This window comes from Centrocercus urophasianus, unplaced genomic scaffold (assembly GCF_019232065.1).
Source record: "Centrocercus urophasianus isolate 14NV4802_14NV808 unplaced genomic scaffold, USGS_Curo_1.0 seq_20, whole genome shotgun sequence".
NCBI classification, from domain to species: Eukaryota; Metazoa; Chordata; class Aves; order Galliformes; family Phasianidae; genus Centrocercus; species Centrocercus urophasianus.
The window spans coordinates 20,803,612-20,820,334 of record NW_024884756.1 but is presented as its reverse complement, the minus strand read 5'-3'; the positions used below and the strand labels follow the sequence as shown (position 1 = coordinate 20,820,334).

The 16,723-nt window shown below is 34.7% G+C and overlaps 1 protein-coding gene across 2 annotated transcripts in view; it reads right to left on the bottom strand.

Moving 5' to 3' along the window:
* The window catches only part of IFIH1 (interferon induced with helicase C domain 1), a 28,324-nt gene that overhangs the window by 4,364 nt on the left and 7,237 nt on the right, over positions 1–16,723 (bottom strand). For both annotated transcript variants that reach the window (XR_006169441.1, XM_042822345.1), the window contains exons 4-14: positions 13,273–13,353; positions 9,916–10,136; positions 8,866–9,073; positions 7,935–8,152; positions 6,308–6,424; positions 5,618–5,741; positions 5,307–5,534; positions 3,346–3,602; positions 1,786–1,935; positions 847–1,008; positions 219–409 (exon numbers count right to left, since the gene is read on the bottom strand). Coding sequence is in view for 1 of the 2 variants with exons in the window: in XM_042822345.1 (XP_042678279.1) it covers positions 219–409; positions 847–1,008; positions 1,786–1,935; positions 3,346–3,602; positions 5,307–5,534; positions 5,618–5,741; positions 6,308–6,424; positions 7,935–8,152; positions 8,866–9,073; positions 9,916–10,136; positions 13,273–13,353 (1,957 nt within the window). In the remaining variant the exon portion in view is untranslated. The remainder of the gene's footprint in view (positions 1–218; positions 410–846; positions 1,009–1,785; positions 1,936–3,345; positions 3,603–5,306; positions 5,535–5,617; positions 5,742–6,307; positions 6,425–7,934; positions 8,153–8,865; positions 9,074–9,915; positions 10,137–13,272; positions 13,354–16,723) is intronic.

The following is a 16,723-nucleotide window of genomic DNA, read 5'->3' as shown; positions in this document are numbered from 1 at the left end:
CAGCTCATGATCAACTTGTTTATGAGTCACTGTCACGGCTCAGACTTTTATCTGGGGTCTGTCAGTGGTATTACTGAAATTAAGATTTGGCAATATTGAAAAAATCTGTTTATTTTTCCCCTCTCCCAGGGCCTGAAGAATTACAGGCCCTGCACAACCTCCCTGAAAACAAAATCCTTTTCCGTCTGAAAGAGACAAACTAGTTCATAAACACTTACTGGAAATCTTTTTTCACACTGACATGATGCATATTTTCAATAACTTGTATATCTTCTCCAGAACATATCAGCTTGTGGCAATTCTTGCACAGGAATGTTATTAGTGAAGGGTTTTTCTTATATGTCTTACGCTGATCTCTCTTTGTCTTCATTTGTTTTTCCATTATACTTTGCAACTGGAAGTCCTGAATCTAGAAACGTACCAGTAAGACAATATTCTAGTGGAACGATCATAACAACCTCATAAATCTAAACACTTATTTCCAGAAATTATAGATCCTTACAAGTAAAATGTATTCTGAAAACTTAATTCAAAATGATATATTCAACAAAAAATAAGCTAATAAGATGTCTTCAAAAGGAAAAAAAGACACCACGTAATAGTAATTCATTTTCTCTTTCAGTTACTTTACTGAATTCATTGACAGCACTTTTAGTGGATTTTCCCAACTTACTTCTTTCATCAACAGAAGGCGCAGAAACAAAGATTGGCGAAATTATTCATATGTAACAGCTAATATAATTTAAATTTTTCTTCCCTTAATAGTAGAAAGTATTCTTTACAGAAGAATTCCTTTGAAAGCCATCAGCCTTCTTTAATGGAAATGTGCAGAGCTGTAGCAGATACCTTGTTCAAATACTCTTCTGGTGGCATCTGCTGGACATGTTGAATGGCCTTATACATCATATTTTCACGGAAAATATTTACATCTTCACGTTCAACAGCTCCTGAGCCACTTGAGGCCACAAGTGCATAAGCGCTCTCATCAGCTCGAGCTCGACCACGGGCCTACAATTTGCAAAGAATGCAGTATAAAAAACACAACATTCCCTGCAACATCAAACAACACTTGTTCCTATTTTGGAACAATGGACAGATACAACAGTCTTATAGCAGTCCTTTATGTAATGACTCCACAGAGCATTTTATTTGTTTTTCCACCTAGCCAGATAAAGAATCAGCCAATACCATACACTGTTTCTCTACTATCATTGAAGATACCTGTGAAATAGTATTCAGAAGATTTGTCATTAGCACAACATTTTGCAAAGCAGAAATCATATTTTGTCACCAAAAAAATAAGCATGCATATAAGTATATCAAACGTATTTACAAATTAAATGAAAACATAGACAAACTGGTATTATGATACGCAGTTATCTCTTTTCAACTGCTGGCAAGACAAACGTCTTTATACATTTCATTTATTATGTGAATTGGAGAGTTGTAGCCATGTGGATGTATCGTCCAGTGGCCATGAAAGCAATGAATTTGATTGATCACAGGCTGGAAATGCACATAAGCTTAGAAGTCCATCTTCTCCACATTACTCAAAGACAGAAAGTTAGTTTCAACCAGGCCTGCCTCTAGTCACATCCTCTTATCTTTTCTACACCAGGCATAAGACAGTTTACTGGTTGCATAAAGCTTTAAATCAATTTTACACTGTTCCACGTGGAGGCAAATTTTATATTATGTACAAATGTAGGTATATGATTCACCATTTGTGTATTCCAAGCAAAAAAGCGCTTTTAAAAATAAGTTAGGTATGCAAAAAACTCCTACCTGCACCATAGCAATTTCATTGGTGACCAGACCATAGCGAATAACAATGTTACACTCTTTGATGTCTAGGCCTTCCTCAGCTACAGTAGTAGCAATAAGTAAGTTTATACTTCCACCTCGGAATTTATCAATGACTTCCCTTTGCTCATTCTGCAATAATAATAAATTCAATAATTCAATAATAATAATAATAATAAATACATCAATATATTAACATTCAGTATTAGTTTCTGACATTAGTTTATTGTAATGAAGAGGCTTAAAGAATTTTAGTTCAATCATTTCAGAGTGTAAACATCAGTGACTTCAAAAACTGTGTTTAAACATCTTTCAAGATCACAAATGAGGAGTTTCTTTTGAATATGATGTGAGCTTGGTGCCATTTGTGACAGAGGAGGGAGAAGAAACAAATCTTTTAAAGGTAACTGAGCTGGGAACGTTGTAGTTGATGATTCCAATTCAAATTTGCTATGAGTTTTGATAATATAGTTCTTTCTTCTATATTTACAAAGTTTCTTAAGTAGTTAATTAGAGGTTCATCTTATTTCATCTTATAGTACAGTCTAAATTCCCCATAACTGCATTCTGTTGCTCTCCATAGGGGGGGGAAAAAAAAAAAAAAAAAAAAAAGCACAGTGGTTATGCTCATAATAGATAAAGTATCCAAAACAAACTTCTGAATTAGCTGACACATTTCAAATAAGCTTGAGCAGAGGAATACAAGCATTCTATGCATCCTATTTGTAAGACAGTCAGTTTCAAAATGTAGAGGCTATTGGATTTATGTAATGTCTAGTGATTAAAGAACAAATTTTTGCAGAAAACAAGCTCATTTTTGAGTTAATAATTCACTTTTTTTAAATTTAAATCTGAAAGGAGATGAAGTAAATGAACACTGCAGTAAACATCCTTTATGCTTAGATGCTGGAGTAGCAATTTTATGGGGTATAAAACACAGAAAAAGTCTTAGCACATTGAGGCGCTTAATTTTGAAAATGTTAAATTATCAGAAAGATGCCTGATGTTAACACAATGGTAAGAGATGGATCAACTGTTAAATTTTCATTGTGAATTTTGGCAAATTTTCTTTCAGAGATTGGCAGGGTGAAGAGCAGATATAAATTTGTATAAACTGATTAAATGATTATGTCAGAAAAAGGCATCATTAACACTGTAGTTCACTTCATTTTTCAATTCAGCCACTAAACTGTAAATTGAATTACTTAACTATCATAGTTCTTCTACTGATATTTTGTTTACTTTTTATTCTTCATATGACTCACTACAAATTGTGACCCTACTGACTACACACACCACTAGGAAACTATTGCCTTTTACTCCTACTGTCACAGAATCCAAGCATCAAAAAACTTGTTTCTAGTGGAAATAAAATTGAAATATTGTTATTCATCTAACCTACAGCCTCTAACTGTAAGATGCTGGCAGATGAGAAAGCAGAACTCTGGGCTCCAAAATGCAGTCCTTTCTACTAGTACTGAAAAAAGAAAGTTTTCTCAAAATACGTGCAAGATTTTAAAACCACAGTGCATATTTCTGTACCTGAGTCATAGGTTTAGTTTCACTATTGTGTCCAGCACCAATAAGGTAATGAGCTTTGATTCCCACTTCTTCAAATTTAGGGTTATCCATAATCCAGTGGTATAGAGCTAAGGCACTTTGTCGAGTCTTCGTGAAAATAATCCCTCTTGATTCTTCAGTCTTTGTAAACTCTTCCATTAAAGTGTTTCGGAGCTTCATTAGCTTCTCATTGTCATATTCTGGCTTTCTAGCCAACTCTTTCAGCTGTTTCTTTTTTGCTTTAAAAGCAGTAGATATGAATTAAGAAAAAGCAACCAAGTAAAATAAAAACTCTAGAAAAGTTCAGCAAGAGCAGCTTTCTATATACTTCTCCCAGCATGACAAATTCACATCCAGTTCAAAGAACTGTGGCATGTTCATTTTTCCATATTCATTAAAAAAACACAACGATCAAAATAAATTACCATTCACTTTTAACATACACCTTGCCTACACCTCGTGTTGAGAATAAGCGAAAGAAAAACTGCTACATACCAAGACTAGTGCAGAATTAACTGTGCTCTACTAAAGAGTTAAATCACAGCTTACCATATTTGCTAAAGTTTAAAAATAACTGAAAAAGTCTTATTTGGAAAAACAGATTAATATGCAGTCATCAGTGCTGATATTTTCCATTTACATTTAGACATAATTTTTCCCTGAAAACTCACAAAAGCAGGAAACCTTTTTGGAAACCTGCAATGTTATATGCACCAGGATTGTTGCATTCTTTTCTTTATTGAAGCTTTTATAGACATTTCAGTGTTTCAATGAAAGGCTTGGTGAATGATTCTCTCACACAGGTATTATTGCTCATGATCAGGGAGGATTCATCACACTTTCTTTTTTTAATTTAAAAATTTTAATATTTAAAAACTTATGGTCAAATGACCTTATAAACACAACAACAGCACTTAAAGACGGAGAAGGAAGGCTTGTGTTGACTCTACAACCACTCGCAGGTTATTGTGTGATTAATCCACCTTGTTGTGTGAAATGGTACTCATGCTGCAGTAAAATCCATTCTCTTTTGCACCACTCAGAAGCCAACCTATCTCCTTATCATTGTAAAGGCAGTAAGAGAAAAAAAAAGAGGCTGCAAAGATTAAAGCACAAAGGATCACAAAAATCCTCATTCCAAGGTGAATAATTGAAAAAAAAAAGGCAACTACTTTTGGCCTGAAATTTAGCCTTCTGTTTAGTTGTCTCAGTTAGAGCTCTACTTGGAACTTCCAGTCTCCTAGTACGTAGTGAAATGTTGTGAAATGTTGGTAGAGAGGGCTATTTAAAAAAAAAAAAAAGAAGAAACAAAAAAGCCACTGGACCTTATTTTTGTTCCATTTGCTGGACAAAGTTTTGTCCCTTAGGAGTATATAATGGAATATACATTCTATCTACCTGTTAGAACATCCTCAGGGACATTTCACTGGAACAAAGGAGAGAACAATTTTTACTTAGAATGAGCATAAAGGAAGTGTCCTTAGGCCAAAACTGAAGAACTTCTACTCCATGTTTGGACATATGGAATCACAGAATGGTTTGGACTGGAAGGGCCCCTAATGACCATCCAGTCCCAACTCACTGCTGTGATCCCACTAGATCAGGCTGCCCAGAGCACCCTCCAAACTGACCTTGAATGTCTGCAGGAATGGTGAATTCACAGTTTCTCTGGGCAATCTGGGCCAGTACTCTCTGAATAAAGAATTTCTTTCTAAAATCTAACCTAACTCTCCCCTCTTTTAGTTTAAAACCATTCCCCCTTATCCTATCACTATCAGACTGTGTAAAATCACACTGATGTTTAATGTACTTCGTACTTTATGAATTGAGACATTCACATATCTTCATGATAAATAACAGTGCAATTTTCTATGAAGTAATAATCAATGGGCACATACAAATCGATTTCTAATATTTAAAATTACCATGTATTTCTAGCTTACCATGAAATAAACCCATTAAAAATTCATCTGTTTCATCCTCTTTTGATACTAGTGGTTCTTCATCATCATCACTCCCTGCTGTCTTCTTCCTTTTTAGCTCCTTGTAAAAGTTATTTAGGTGATTGTATGCATCAACCATTCGAATGGTATCATTGATTTGCAGTGCATCATTATATTTCTTCAAGTGTTCTGCACAGACACGTTCCTTGCGTTTTTCTTCTTTTGCAGCTAAAGGTTAACAAAATATAAAACAACATTTAAAAATTCCAAAAACAGCAGATAAAGCCAAGGTGCTTTCTCTATACACTTACCTTTTCTCTCTTCCCTAATCACCCACTGTTCATATGGCTGTGATCCAAACTCGGATTTTGGATAGAGCTGGCAATATTTTTGAATATCTTGCATGATCTCAATAACTCTTTCTCTAAATGGATCCTACAAAGAAATAGATTACTAAAGGAAGTATTTTCTGGCAAGAATAAACACTGGACCTAGCTATTCTGGCTGATACCAAATTAAAAAAAAACTTAAAACCTAAAATATTAAATTTAGAGCCAAGTAAGGTTGCTGCGTGCATTTACAATCATCAAAAACAATAGTTCAAAACATCATAAAAATTGTGCTGCGAATATTATATTTTTAGCGCATGTAATGTCAAGGTCTTTTGGTCTTCTGAACTATAGAATCAAATATGTAAAACTTTTGTTTCTGTTTCACTTTACTAATACTTTTCCATTCAAATGATGGAAACACATTAAAAAAAAAACCAAAACAAAAAAAAAAACCAACCATATTCAAATAGTGCTACGGACCACAGTAGATCTACAGCAAAACATTGTTAGCAAGAATCACAGAATCACCAACATTGGAAAAGACCCCACAAGATAACCCAGTCCAACCATCCACTCATCACCAATAGCTCTCTCTAAAAAAGAAGAATTTGATATCATTCTTTGAAAGGGAAATGTAATTTCAACAGTAATTTGTTTGATAGAACATACCTTTCTTTTGTTATCTGCAATCACAGTTTTCTTAAATGGATCCTTCACCTGGTTCTTCAGTTGAGAGGCATGCTCTTTAACAGTCATTATTCTGCATGCATCAAGATTGGCACAGATCTGTAAGAAAATAATGTATATTTTTGCTTGGCTTATTTAACATGAAAAATGAGTTAATGCAACATACCTTCTCATTTATATATTGACTTTCTTTTCCAGAATTTTCCGCATTGTTTTCTTATTAGAAAGGCAAACTCTTTGAAGAGAATTTGGGAATGAAAAGCAAGTTGCTTTTACTTTTTAGGCCAGAAGTGATTCTTTTGCATACGAAAATGTTTGCAGATGAGGGTGCAAAGCAGGTAATTTGAAAAGGAAAATATGTCACCAACACTTCAGAAGAAAATACGTTACACTACAAAACAAATAAATAAAAAGAATAAATAGAATGAAAGAAATGTCATGTTGTTATTCTAACAATCTTGACATATATGTAGAAAATAATTTGAAATGATCTTTATTGGAACTGGGAGAAAATTTCTACACTAACTGCACAACTGAAATACATTTTTCAGTATTTGTTCTCTCCGGAGAAGACATGCACATTTAAAGAAATGCTCTTTTTTTTTTTTTTTTCCCCCCCATGAAGAGTTGTCTGGCAGGCAAACGTTACAGTGTTTGGAACAGTAAGTATCTATTTGAACTTGCAAATTCAGATTATGTTTCTTTACACAGAAAAGCCAGCATCTTATCATTAAGATTTCACAGAATCTTTTTTTCCCCCCTTTTCTCCTGGCCTGAAAGTTTTTGTCTCAATATACCTCATAATTACATGTATTTCAATAGAGCATAACAGTTTCTTGCAGGTCTTACCTATTCAGTTTCACATTTTGTTACTGTGCAATTTACTAGTCAGGAATCTTCATTGAAGTACTGTGCAAAATTCTATTTCTGTATCACTAATTTAAATCCACTGATTTTCAAGTTAAATAGTTTCTTTCAGAATCACAGCTGTTTTAGGCACAGAATCTAATCAATTATCTCCAATTGTGTGTTTATGGAACTACATACTATTCCCTCTCAACCAGAAACTCTTAACTGTTGAAAATAAATGAATTTGCTTGCTACCTTCATCTCACAGGTACCTTGTTTTAGCTTGTTTTTAGTAGACAAATTCATTTTTCACTTTCCTGCATCCACATACAAGAAGAGCTTAGTTGCTCTGGAAATATAGATTTAAAATACTGTGACCTCTCTAGGACTTAAAATATGCAGTAAATTTTAATCCAGCAATGGAATTTTATTATTATTATTAATTGATTAATTTTATTATTAATTAAAAAATGTATAGCTGCTTTGTGTATTTCTTGCCTTGAATCTCAAGAGTTTGTTTTTTTTTTTTTTTGAAGGGTGCCAATCCTTTTACTTCTCAATTTATGTAAGCAGTCTTTATCTTTATAGTGATTTCCATTAACTTGTAGTGGGACAATTTGCTGAATGACTTTAAGCTGAATTCCCATGTACACATACACAAAAAAAATTTCAGATTATATATTTGGAGCCCGATGCTATAAAGTTTTATTTTAGCAAAACAACATTTCTTTGGTGATTTGAAAATGAAAGGGCAGTTTACTTTCAGAATATGTTCTTCAGCTTTCGGTTTATTTTTTGCACCGCCGACTCCAGGTGAGGCTGTAAGTCCCAGAATCTGAGGCTGTGGAATCAAAGGTTTGTTTTCTTTTGCCTGCTTTCTGTTCTTGATCTTATCTTTTAAGTAACGTCGCATGATATTGTTGTAAACACCTTCCTTTTGAGTGTGATGGCACTCATCAATAATGATGAGTGAAAAATCTGGGGGAAAAAAACAAAACGAAATAATTTTCTTTCAAATGTAAAATTGTTTGAATAAGTCTTCTTACAGATAAGGACAACATTGAACTGATTGTTTATACGAGTACTAATTGCATTTGAAATATTCTAGTAAGAAGTGGATGGACCTGTGTATATTTAATGAACTTTGGAATCTTTTCTGCACTCTTCATGTGCAAAGTACAACTTCCTTAAACAGTTGTAGAAGACTTCATAAAGCAGCCTGAATGTAGTTAGAATTAACCCTACTAATGTTAGCAAAATGGTAAGATTTTAAAGGATCCAACTTTTATGACAGATTGGCTTCTTTCTTGTGTGTCACTGTATTTCCCAAACTACTTACTACGTATGTATTTCTAGTAATTTTTTCTAAATTCATTTATGGCCCCTGTATGATGTGATTCAATGTTCTACTAAGCTCAGAAACAGCAATCAGTAGAGCCTATTTGCATGATGCTGTACTTGAGCTATATAAAATGGGAAGTACAAGTAAATGCAAAAGTCTAATTTGGCTTGAAAAACCTGCATGCTCATTATCTAAGGTCTGGTTTTGACTCTCAGAGTACAGCTTGCATTTGTACAGTCAACTGAAAAAAAACATTAATTACTGAATCTGGCACACTTTTAATCTGTAGTTTTCCAGAACAGTCATACTTCCAGCCCTTCTGTAAAAATGTCAGAATAAAAAAACTTGCCTGACAAGTGGACACCTTCATCTTCTTCAGTGGCATTTAGCAGTGAATTCTCCAGGATCTGTGCTGTACAAATGATGACATCATTTCTTTTGACAACTTCAGGAAATGAGATTTTCAGCTCAGAATCACCACTTAAACCAATAACTTGATACCAGCATTTCAGGAATGGATTAAACTCCTTTCGTAAATGCTGTTCCACTAACGGCACCTGAGGAAAACAGTTTCCAAAGAATTTAAATCAGAATATATGTAGAACTAAAAATATTTGCTTATTTGCCACAGATGTAAGGTGAGTGTACTCTGTGAAATATCTTTTAAAAAATAAATAAATAAATAAACATCCCCTTATTCGCTACGGAGTAGGATATTAAAAAAAAAAAAAAAAAAAGAGGAGAAATAAACACTAAAAATCCGCAAACCAAGCCCTCCCCTGCAATTGTTCCTATGAAAACTTTCTGACCCAAGAACTTAAGTTTAGCTGTGTCTTAGAAAGAACAAACTATGCATGCTCCAGCTCTTCAGCTGCGCTTATAACATACTGTCAATTCTATTCTCATGGGAGGATATAGATATCTTTTAATCTTTAAAGGAACTTCTTAAATGCATTTATATACTTCAATACCATAATAAGAGAAGTTTGGTTCAGATTATCCACTCTGAATTTAGCTGTAAACATTACAGTAATTATCAGAAAATCTGACAAGATATTACTTAACTAGTGCAGCTCCTTAGATGGCCTTCATTACTAAATCCGAACAGATAATGTGAAAAATACATTTTTAAATGTTATTTTAATTAATCCTAACAATACTTTTTATCAATAATGTAGTTATGAGGACACAGTAAGTGCGTAAATTCCCACTTGCACAGCATTAAATCAAAATAATTAATGTTTGCACCCATACAATGGAGATGACAGTCTAGGGCTGTATGACTTCAAACATAGCTACATCTGCAGAAGTTGGGAAATGTATTTACATTCACTTTAGAAGTTTCTTACTAACAGTGCACAAGGTTTGAAAAATACTGTTTTTGAAGAGACCAACATACCTTATTAACAAGTACTATAACTTTTGCTGGCTCTGATGCTTTTTTCTTCTTATCCAAGTGATCTTTGGTAATGTAAACAGCCACTCTGGTCTTGCCACTGCCTGTAGGGAGACATATTATAATATTCTCCCCATTCAGTGCTGGTTTTGCAACTTCCATCTGGTAATCTCTCAGGGTGAGATCTGGCTCAGGTGAAGCTCTGCCCTCTGCTTCATCTTCACCTAAGGGTACAAAGAAATTTAAATATCAAACAGGAGGCATTTATCAGAACAACAAACAGCTGAAAAATGTCAAAAACATTAATTTACTGTGAGATGCATCTTATGAATAAAGAGAAACGTGGCATATGAGCATAAGAAATGCTGTTCTGTGGACCTGTACAACTCCAGATCAGAACTGCTTCACATCCAGCCATCTATCATGGTAGGTGGAATTAGCCACTGTACATCTTCACTCATGTACATTAATATGTTTCCTATCATGTACGAATTCAAATGATACAATTCAGTACACTGAAAACAAACAAACAAAAAAAGCGTTCAGAGCTGCATTTTTTGTAATACAGGCAATCTTATGTGATGCTCTTATTTAGTTTGTTGCAAGTGAACTAGCTTTCTAAATATTTCCCAGAGGAAGAAAAAAAGAAAAAAAGATGGAGCCTTAGAAAGAAGATATAGGGACTACTTAAAAATTGATGAAGAGAGTCATAAAGTATGAAGATCAAATAGATGAGAAAATTCAATTGCCCATACAAGACAGAGCTAACTGCAGAACATGACCATCTACTCATGGTAGACTGCCCTGCTTCCAGACTCATTCATACAAAATTCAGTCTCAGCTGATCAATAAAAGGCCATGCACATTTACCACCCAAAGGCAAAACCTCCCATCAAAACACAAAATGTAGCAGTAGAGAGTCCAGATTCATCGTTCACAGGTAAAACAAACAACATTCAAAGGTAAAAAAAAAAAAAAGGATAATTTCACATAATTTCAGGCAGCGAGAAAACTGTGTCAGGTCTCTGAGCTTATATATTTTTAGGAAGTCAGAAATCATATATATGAATATAAGAAGCATTTATTTCAATGTAGTCCTGGGCATATTTTCTTTCTACAGGTATGTTTAAATTTGCCTGAATGTGTACCATCCTCAGTGAAGAAGAGACACAAATTCTACTAGACTAAAAATGAAGATAAAACCCTGTGGCTGTATTTCCTGATGATACTAAATGAAGAATCATGGGGCTTTTATTATCACTGATACATCATACACAAAAGAAGTGTTTTTCTAGTACCTCTTATTCCATTCAATAAAATTAAACTAACAAGAAGTAATGAAGCTTGATAAAATATTGATAAAATATTGCTGATGGAAACACCTGAATACCATTCCTAAGTGTTTTTTGCTTGTTTTGCCTTTTAGCGTTGAGTACAGTACTACCTGGAACACAGGGAAATTTACACCAGAGATTACTGGCTGTCACTTATCTGACTTCTACTACTCTCTTTTGAGGAAGAATATTGTTTGCTTTCTGGTTGACTAAATCCAATAGTTCAATCATATTGAAACTAGCACTTTATCACCCATCTGTTTAGTTAAATTTCAGTATCCTAACATCCTCAACTGTCTATGCCTAAAAAATATTTAACTTATCTGCCTCCTACTTTCCTCAATCCCTCTAAAGATAAAGGTAAATACAGAAATCTTTTCAGAAGATATGACTCCATTAAAGAATTTTAATCATGCACAGTACGACTTTAGGGAAGCTGTCTGCCTTCATACAATGCTCATATAAACTGCTGCTCTAGCCTAAAAGAAACATAACAATTATTCTTCTATTGTTCTGATTCCAACACTTTTCTTGAGTGTAAAATGATACTTGCACTATAACTAAAACCACATGATTATTTGCTTTAAAATGCCACATAAGATGCCACATAAATATCTCCATTAATACAAAGCCTCATGGCAAAATTTCAAATTATAAAATGCATAAATATAAAAAATTCCATCTTTATCTTGTTAGCTATTCCTCTCATAGTTTTTAAAATGAGTTTACTAGGCTCCAATAAAAAGCTTTTTTTTTTTAATGTATTTTTTTAAAACCCAAGCATAAGCAAAACAAACAGAAAACAGTAAGTGCAGAAGAAAAAAAATCTGTTCTGCACTCTTCACATAACTGTAGGGATTATTTTTTTTCTACTGAACTACTGGATGTAGCCAACGCCAAATTCACCTAGCAAATTTTCCAGAGAAGTCTTAAAGGATGGTGACATACGTATGTGTGGACACATACCAGTAATCTTTTAAAGCTCGATCAACTGATACTGTGTGTGACCACAAAACACAGCTTTCTGTGTCCTGACATTTCATGTGACACAGTGAGGAAAAAGTCCAACATGAGCAATGACTCACCTCAGCTGACACAAAAATGCGAATTATATTCCTTAGAGCTAACAACATACGGCTAAAACCCTATCTCTAGGATAGCAATTTAGATTTGACATACCTTGAACTTTCTGAGTACTTGTAAAATACATTATTTTTAATATTTAAAATGGTTGAAACTATTTTAAAGCATTTCCAGTAAACACTTTGCAGGCATATGATATATAACAATTACATTGACCTTATTGGACTAGTTTTTTTAGTCAGATTTTGCTTGTCAGGCATACAGATTTTTCTTAATCCTTGTACAAGACACTAACTCAGAACAAACTTTGTAAATGCTAGACTCGAAAAGAAAACTGATACTTGAATTCTGTGTAGGCAAAAACTGATTGTTCATAGTGGTGGCCAGCTGTAAGTGCATTCTGCCTGAGGTGCACTGATTAGGTTGCTTTTACAAATACTTCTACTAAATTGTTTAGGTCCAAAGGTTCATTCTGGTTCTTATAGGTACCTAGGAAATGCTTCTCCTCAACCTATAGATGCCTCTAAAACCTGTCCTATTTATTCTCTTTCACTGCCCCATGCAGGAGCCAGGAACAATTTAGCTTCTGTTAGAACAAAAGAAGCATATATATGCAGCGGTATCTGTACAAACGACCATGCTAGACTACTTCTGGAAGTTCCTTCTAGCCTATGTATTTCCATTCTGCATCACTGACCATTTGTATGACGACAGTACGGCAAAACTTAGAGGATCCCATTAAATTAAGTCTTTGGGTGCCAAAACTTAAGTTCAGACCCATTGAACTGGTACCCGTTTTCCAAAAAAATAAGAAGTTTGGCACTTTCAGTTTGTTGCGGGAGTTCATCTAAAAGTTTCCATCAATTTTTGTTTTAGCCCATTCACAGAGTGCCTGTGCTCCAAGCTTATTTTGCAATCACTGAACAACAGAAAAGAAGCATACCTGAATCACTGGTCGGGCTGTTCTGTCCCAGGTTTTCATTCAAGTTACTGACACTTGCATCTCCTACAGCGCCAAGTGATTCTAAGTAAAAAACAGAAATAAATGTGGTGTGGTATATTTGCTATACAAATATAAATAGCTAATATGTGTGTAATTTGCTCTCTCTCTCACTTGTCAAAATAGGCTAGACAAATGTCTGGAAGGGATGGCTGAGGTCTAATTTCCTTTCTTACTGAAGAAAACATGAAGAAAAATAAAAATCAAAACATTGCAGAAGAAAGGCTCATTACTAAGTGTATTCAGCATTTATTTTTTCCTTGCATGAAAGTAAAGTACATGACCACATATACAATCACGCACAATCATCTGTAGTCCTATGTTCCTTTTCAGAAGAGGGTGAAGAGTTAAAAAAAAAAAAAAAAAAAAAAAGATAACGTGTTGGATAGGACATGCTGGCAATGCTGCTGGCAAACTGAAGACAAACACTCTCTTATTCTATTTACGCTGCACATGTTGCATTTGTAGTAGAAGAAAATCAAATCCAGGACTGTGATCTTTTTTTTAAAAAAAAAAAATATATATATACATATATATATATTTTTTTTAAACAGGTTTTCCTTCATATAACATAAAAAGCAAAAATCATAGGTCTCAAGTAAAGAAAAGCAGAAAGATTATTATTATTTCCTTCAAAAGCAGAGACAAAAATACTGTTAACTTTGCAGAAAACTTCGACACCACCAGAGAAATACAGCAAGTTTTCTGTTGATATTCTAATGTTAAGCTCTCCCTCTGCTGGGCAATCGATATATTGCACAGATAATTTTTTTCAAGCCACAAAGACAATTAATACAGATTTTTGAAAACTCAGTCATTTTAACACCTGAAGAGACAAACTACTCTACTAGAAAAATCTTCCGCACACAAACTTACCCTGCACTGTTTGTCAGCTTACCTGCAGCACTCTGAAACTCAGTTCATAACGTGCATAAGAAATAAAACAGTAATAGCGAACTATTTTTGCAATAGTTGTCATTTTGGGCTGCAAGCACACACATTGCTGGCTCATGCTGAATCATTCATTCACTGACACTCCCAAACACTCCTCCTCACAGCTGCTCTCAAGCCATTTGTGCTTGAGATCACCCCGATCCAGATGCAGGACCTTGCACTTGGCCTTGTTCAATTTCATAAAGTTGGTATGGGCCCACCTCTCAAGCCTGTCCAGGTCTCTCTGGATGGCATCCCTTCCCTCTAGTGCCAAACAGTGTGTCAAATTTACCACACTGCTTGGTGTTGTATGCAAACTTGCTGAGGGAGCAATCGATCCCATTGTCCAAGTCACCTACAAAGATGCTAAGTAACACTGATCCCAACACTGATCCCTTAGAAACACCACTTGTTACTGGTCTCTACTTGGACACTGAACCATTGACTGCAACTCTCCGAGTGCAACCATCTGGCCAATTCTTTATCCAGTGAGTGGTCCATTCAGCAAATCCATTTTTCTCCAATCTGATGACCAGGATGTCATGTGAGATAGTGTCAAATGCTCTGCACAAGTCCAGGTAGATGAGGTCAGTTGCTCTTCCTTTATCCACTGATGCTTTAATTCCATCATAAAGGCCACCAAGTTTGTCAGGCATGACTTGTCCTTGGTGAAGCCATATTGGTTACCACCAATCACCTTGTATTTATTTTCCAACTGCCTCAGTAGGGCCTTCAGGAGGCCTACTCCACGATCATGTCAAGCACAGATGTGAGACTTGACTGGCCTTCAGTTCCTTGGATCTTCTTTTTTTCCTTTCTTGAAAATGGAGGTTATGTTTCCCCTCTTCCAATAAACAGGAACTTCAGACTGCCATGACCTTTCAAATATGATGGATAGTGGCTTGGCAACTTCATCTTACTGTTCTCTCAAAACCTGTGGGTTGAGTTCCATGGACTTGTGCACCTTCAGGTTCTTTAGTCTCAAACCTGATCTTCACTTACAGCAAGCAGATCTACTTTCTGCATCTTCTTACCATTGCTTTCTTAGGCAGTATGGCTAGAACCCATGCCAGTGAAGATTGTGGCAGAGCACCTCAGCTTTCTCCACATCCCTTGTGACCAGGTCTCCAGTTTCCTTCCAGAGTGGGTCCACATCCTTACTGACATTTTTATCAGTGATATGCAAATATATATATTCATTTATTTATAAATACATAGGTATATAAAATAGCTATGAACCATCATCATCCATAGAATGGGCAGAAGTATTAAAGACTTTAAGCATATAAATAAAGAAGCTGGTTTCCCAGAAATCACTGCAATTGAAGGAAAGGCACTTAAAAATATATTCACGGCAGGAACATGATTTAAATAAATATTCCCAATTATTATGTAACAGTATGCATTTAATGTCATCTGAAACGAATGCACTGTCTTATAGAAGGACACAAGAATAGAAATATTCTTTATTCTAGAATAGATATATTCTGTTCCATATAGACAGAAGAAAAATATCATTAATCATAACGCATGTTCCAAGACCTGACACACTACTGAGGAGCATTAACAGGAATTCCAGTGCTGAACATGACACTGTTGTATCTCAACTTTCTAGGAATCCATTCAGTTAGAAAACAGAAGATAGGACTAAAATTATATTTATCTAATCCACGATCTCCTCTCTAACAAGACCTACTGAAAGATGTACATGCAACAGAGAATATGTATTCAAAAAGTATTGAGTGCACAGTTACAATCTGAAGGATGCATTACAAAATCATCTCTCAACATAAAATACTGGTGGTAAAGACAAATGTAGAATATTCATCTTCCAAAGGAAAGGTGAGAGAACATTATGCAATAGCAGTAGCATAGTGTTCCCCTTTTTCAGTTGTGACAATTCTCTTGAAATATTTTAAAAGAAAATAGTAGTCCATTCCAAAACCATGAAAATAGAAGGTGATATTCTAACCCCTGCATTCAGCATTTTCACTAGCTTTCCTTTACAATGCTGCTTATATACTAAAACAATGTAATGCACAGAAAGATTTTCAGTCACTTTGCATTAACAAATAAAAAAGCATACAGACAATGGAATGCAGTGAAGAACATAAACCTATGCAACATTATGTTTTTTTTAGAAAGTCTCTCTTACCTGTCCTGTGCTACCTTATGCCTTAGAATAAGTTTCAAAGACTGAAAAATAGCAGTGATGTACCAAGAATAAACAGCTTAGTAAAACCATTCATACTTTCAAATTAATGAGCAGTTTCTCCATTCTGAAGCATTAAGGGGAACACTTTGTAAGACGTTACCGAAACTGCTGCTTAAAAATCAATCAAGTGGTACCACCTTATAGTAACTCCAAGGTTACTACAAATCAGATTTTCATAGAATTTACTTGTTCCAGTCAACTTCATTTTATGAAACAGGTCTTGAAAAACAGAGCTGTTAATTCTTT